The following is a 6000-nucleotide window of genomic DNA, read 5'->3' on the forward strand; positions in this document are numbered from 1 at the left end:
CCCTGGTGCAGCTCAGTCTTTGTCCTTGATCTTATCTCTAGTCTCACCAGTTTGGAGATTCCTTCAGACTCCTTCTGCCACCAGGGGGCACTGTTCAGCTGCACATTCATCCCGCTGCTTCCAGACATTTCTGATACGCACACACAAAATGGTCGCTGCAAATTTAAACAATTACACAGACGCAATTAGAAACACTGCAATAAATCTGTTTATTCACTGTGTCTGGTGGGTGTGTGTGTGTGTGTGTGTGTGTGTGTGTGTGTGTGTGTGGGTGTGCGTGTCAGGCCTATGGGATGTCGGCGCTGCCACTCAGCTTGATACGAGGAACGCGCAGCGTGGCCTACGAGCGCCTGGAGAACTGCGACGACCTGGACGACGTGGAGCAGCAGATTGACAAGCTGAGGGCCAGGGTGAGTCAAGGTCAGACTGTGGAGGGAAAGGATACTTCTATCCTTTGGATGAAGGACGGAGGGATGAGGGTGTTCATAATTGCAGTTCCATAATGTTTCACAACGGAAAATAAACCATAATGACCATAAACTCCCCCCATGGTCTGTCAACCGTCGCAGCCCGACCTCAATACACAGACATTCATGGAGTTAGTTGCCAGTGGCAACCGTCTATGCAGCGCAGATCTGTGGCCAGACGTGTTTAAACAAAGTAACCATGGAAAAGCTGCAGATCCTGCAACACCGGCACCGGCCAGCAGGGCTGTTCTCATGCAGAAGAGATTTCTGCCTTTTGGTTTTGATCAGTCACGTTGCTCTTCAGGGTATCATTATTTGAGTATTTGGTAGGTATGTAGAGTATTATTAGGTCTCCAGCGAAGCAGCTGACCTCACTCCCAAACATGTAACTGAAGACCACAATAAGTGATTGGTTGGCTCAAATTGCTTCCTGTTTCCTACTAAAGTTTGCAAATACGCGGCCTCAGCAGAAGAGCGCCTCATCCTTTCAATGCCTTGTTTGGTGCAGTGCGCGGACGGGCGGCCGCTGTCCACCAGGGAGCGCCGCAGCCTACAGGCCCTGGAGTCCAGGCTGCAGCTGCTCCAACGCCGGAGCCGACGCCTCGACACGGCGGAGGCTGACTGCTGGTCCAAAGTGGGAACAGCGTTCAGACCCCTCAAGGTGAGTCCACGCGTCGTGTGGGATTCTCTCTGACATTAGCGCCCCCTGTGGACCGAAGTGGTAGTGTTTCAGCTCCATTGCATCTTCAAGTTCAAGAGGGTATTTACAGTATCACATACATGTACATACGGTCATACATATATGCAGTGAAATGTCTTGACACCCGGTGATAACGCACAATAAGCTCTGTAAGCTCTAAAAATACTAAAATGTGTGTAATGGACACGAGGTTCTCGCGCAGGCAGCCGCAATGGGCGGAGCCACAATCATGATTCTGGTTCTATAATAATATAATGGAATGAATTATCTGTGTTGTATTAAATATACATTGAAATCCTCCTAAATGACACTCACCTTAACTTACCTCCAGCACTTACCTCATCACAAGCATTAGTGTTGAAGAGAGAAAGAGACGTAGTGTTAGACCTGAACAGCACTGTTTGAAGGAGGCGTCGTACATCCTCTGCTCTACCTCATATTAATACCGGGAATCTCAAGCATTTGGAACTTGTAATCATTGACTGAAGCAGTGAATCTCCTCAGTCTAACTTGGAACACACTGGAAACACACTGATCGGTAAAGGGTGATCTCTATTTTACTAAGCATGATGCTTCTCTTCTCACGCTATAAGGCTCTTATCCACCAGACAAAGTGTCGGCACAATCACAAATGCCTTTTCCTTTCTACCTCAGAAACCAGCCGGCAACCCGCCGGCAACCAGCCTGCAACCAGCTCTGCTTGTCCCCACGTCGTCCTGCAGAGCCTTTCGCTTCCTTTGTACAGAATGTGGCTTTTGATGTACATTTCTGCTACAGTGACCTGTGTGGACCCTGGAAAGTGGCTTGAAGAGTCTGAAATTCTGACTGATGATATATATATATATATATATATATATATATATATATATATATATATATATATATATATATATATATATATATATATTTTATAATAAGGAGAAAGCGCTTAGGAAAAGCATTTCAACCAGTTCTGTTACTGGCAGTAAAACCTCTTTCATGTAATGTCCTGTTGGAATAAATTGACCACCACAACGACAGGGTTACAGCTAGATAGACATCTGACTTATGGAGAGTTTTAAAGTCCATTCCAGTTGGAACCGGCTGTGGTAAGTGCATTCTGGGATACTGATACTCACTCAGAAAACTGCACAGGAGCCAATCGGCTTCTGCTTTCTTAAAGTCAGTGCTTTGGAATGTTCTCAAGTGGCCGATTGGAAAGATACATCGAGCAATTGTAATGTCTGCAATGTTGAATCCATCGTCTGATTTATGTGTTTGTCTTTACATTTGCCATTGATTGGCTGCAACACACCTGGTGGACAGGTGAAGTATTACAGTTGAAGTGTCTCAATGGATATAAAAGTACTTTTCAATGGGCCGCCATATGCGGTTCTGGTTTGAAACCTCTGAACTGTGTGTGAACTAGTGTAACTTTTAGCTTTCATCTGCAAACCATTAACACCTTTGTCCCGTGAAATGTTGCATGAAGGAGGCGACATAAGAGGTGTATTAAAGCTTGGCACAGCTGGTGGCCAAATGCTGCCTTTCCAACTGAAAATAACTATTTGTTTTGCCTTTTGCTACTTTTGGGATTAAAGCATATCATGACCACTTGAAATATTATAAAACATTGTGAATTATTCTTATGATTGACATGCATAATTCCATTGATGCCTTCTTGGTCCCTCTCGGTTATCAGTGATTAACAACTGATATTTCAAGGCTTTTGTGTCAATGTCGTAAATGAGAATTTTTGAAACAAAGCAGCCGAGTGTGAACAAACGAGGGATGAACCGGGGTTAGAAATATATGCAATATATGCAGGATATGCAATTTGGAATCAGAGCACAGGATCAGTGAAAGGCAACTTTAAAGAAAAATAGCTTCACCGGCACATCTGTGGAAGAGCGTTGCGTCTGGTCCTGCTGAATGTGCTGGTCAGAGGAATGAACAATACTTCTCAATCTCTCTCTGCATCGCAGCAAGTTCAAGTCTCTTATTTCCTGTGTTCCCAGCCAAAGCTCCGCCCCTGGGGTATGTTTGTAAGGAGATGGAAGATGCGCCCTGCAGCGCTGAGCTCCAGGAGCTCACCGGGTGACCACCCTGCGGTCGCCTCCACCATCCTCAAGTCGGGATTTATAAACACATGGAGAACTGCAGCATATTTCATGAGCTTCAGTTTACCTCTTCTGCCGCTGAAGAGAGTATTGTTCTCGATCTGCCTTTGGATGTTGCACTCAGTGACTCACGACGAGTCTTTTCTGACAGCGAGCGCTGCAGCCAATCACAGGTTGTTAATTTTGGGCAGAAGGTGACGACAGAACTTGTCAACTCATTTCATGTTCAGGTTGTTTCTTCTTCACTAAACAGGCTGTTTAGTTTAACATGCTATTGCCTGATTGGCTCCCTGCCCCGCCTATCTCCCCAAGGGTCACATGATTAGAGGCATGTCTTACATCGTGCTCCAAGTTGATTGGCTGGAGTCTGAGCATGAAATCACACTGGAGGCCAGATCTGAGCCGTGTGTTGTGTTTGGTCAAAATGTCAGGTTGAGACAGATTCCACCTTCTCTCCAGTTCCACCCAGAGCATCGGGCGAAAACATTGACAAATCAAATGACATGGGACTCTTTTAAAGGCCACTGGAGGCCCACCATCCCACTGCCCCACTCACAACCTGTTATATACACATTATTCTTTTTGATAGTATTTTTTACTCCGTTGCAGATTCTCTTGGGCGTTTTCTTCGTCCTGGTGGCTCTGCTCTTCATCGTTTCCCTCTTCATCTCAAAGTGAGTCTTTGCATCATCCAAATCAGAATTCTAATGTAACATAACACATGTTTTTCATGTCTTTAATATGCAGGATTGACATGAACCATGAGCTTGTGTTTCAGTTTGGATAAAGCACTGCACTCCGCTGGCGTCAGTCAGGGCTTCATCATCTTCGGCACCAACATCACCAACCCCCTGAACGAGCTGCTGTTGGCGCTGCAGCCGGTGAGTCGGGGTCAGGGTCACCCCCGTCCCACATCTCCTTCATTCCCCATGAGTTGTGGAGGTCGTTATGTGTTAAACCTTCCCAAGACAAGAGTTAAGGCTTGGTTGTCAACAGACAGATAAAAATATCTTAATAGTAGTTGTGTTGAAGTTGATACATTCTTTTAAATACATTTTTTATATACTAATACTAATAGTACTACATATCAGTTATAATAACACAGTACTCGAGTAGTACTGCATCTCAGTTATAATAATACAGTACTACTAGTAGTACTACATATCAGTTATACTAATACAACTAGTAGTACTACATAGTGTATCAGTTATACTAATAGTACAACATTTCAGTTATAATAATACAGTACTACTGGTAGTACTACATATCGGTTACACGAATAGTAATACTAGTAGTATAATATAATCAACAGTAAAGAGGAGATGCTGTTCCTTTCATTGTCCCAGCTTGTGATTGGTCGACGTGAAGGTAAATAAGGAAGGAGGTAGGGTAGGAAGGAGTAGCTGTGTTGTCAGCGCAGGCTCTGGGTTCAGTGCGGCAGCTTCCCATCGTCCTGACTCCAGGTCACAACATCCTCCGTCACGCTTACTCCGCATCGGTATTCAGAGAAAGAGAAAAGACTGACAGATCAGACAGGAAATTACATGATAAAAAAATGACTGACAGGTTGTGGAATCGATTACATGTCTGATGTCAATATCTGCAAATGTGACACCCCCCCCAGCCCCCTGGACAGAATGCGTCCGGAATGGGAAACGTTTCCAAGGTCATGATGAAATGAGAACAGTGAAATTCCCTGTGCTGTGTTTTCATGCTTTGGTTTTTCAGTGCTGACGGCTGCAATGGGTGTCGGCCCACTAACAATACCCAAGCTACCATAAGGCGTGACCATAAGCTGCACAGGGATCATCCTCTCCACATCCTGTACTTGGCGAGATGTCTGTTATCATCTGCGGTCAATGTTCTACAGCTGTTAATCAAAAGAAAAGCAGCATTAATTTAATAGATGGCTCGTAGCCTGTAATCTGCCTGTTATCTGCCCACGGTGAGCGCTCATGGTCTCACACCTCAGGATTAATAGTTTTCTGTGGACATGATAATAACTGCCGGTCTTTAGCGGCTGATAAGCAGAACGTCCGTCCGCTTTGGGCTCAGTAACTAATTATGATCTCATGTGCGATGCTGAGCCTGATGCAGCTGAAATCCTTCTCAGGTTTTCCCGTTGGACTACGTCCTGATCACCGTCATCACTGTGTACTTCGTGCTCACGTCCATGGCCGGCATTCGCAACATGGGCATCTGGTTCTTCTGGATCAGGGTACGAGGGAACCCAGCAACGCCTATGTTTTAACATTTTTGGGTTGAACTGTAAGAATTCCGTCCAAGTGACTTTGAACCTGCTCTTTCTCAGCTGTACAAAATCAGAGCAAAGAGAACGCGTCCTCAGGCTCTCCTGTTCCTCTGCATGATCCTGCTGCTGATCGTCCTTCACACCAGCTACATGATCTACAGCCTTGCTCCTCAATACGTCATGTACGGCAGCCAGAAGTATCTGGTACAGGTAGGCAAGGACTCCACTAAGCAGCGTCGTTCTGGACCTTTAAAATCTAATGGACCTTTAAAAACATCCTGGACCTTTATAATGTACTGGACCTTTAAAACATCCTGGACCTTTATAATCTACTGGACCTTTAAAACATCCTGGACGTTTTCAAGGTACTGGACCTTTAAAACATCCTGGACCTTTACAACGTCCTATACCTTTATAATGTACTGGACCGTTAAGACATCCTGGATGTTTTCAAGGTACTGGACCTTTAACACACCCTGGACC

At 45.0% G+C, this 6000-nt stretch overlaps 1 protein-coding gene across 1 annotated transcript in view; it reads left to right on the plus strand.

The window, feature by feature from the left end:
- lmbrd1 (LMBR1 domain containing 1) overlaps window positions 1-6000 on the plus strand; it is a 65957-nt gene that overhangs the window by 48366 nt on the left and 11591 nt on the right. Inside the window, exons 8-13 of the mRNA XM_080016087.1 lie at window positions 285-410; window positions 976-1128; window positions 3876-3940; window positions 4045-4147; window positions 5380-5484; window positions 5578-5752. Of these exons, the coding sequence (XP_079872213.1) occupies window positions 285-410; window positions 976-1128; window positions 3876-3940; window positions 4045-4147; window positions 5380-5484; window positions 5578-5752 (727 nt within the window). The remainder of the gene's footprint in view (window positions 1-284; window positions 411-975; window positions 1129-3875; window positions 3941-4044; window positions 4148-5379; window positions 5485-5577; window positions 5753-6000) is intronic.

This window comes from Zeus faber (genome assembly GCF_960531495.2).
Source record: "Zeus faber genome assembly, chromosome: 16".
Taxonomy (NCBI): Eukaryota; Metazoa; Chordata; class Actinopteri; order Zeiformes; family Zeidae; genus Zeus; species Zeus faber.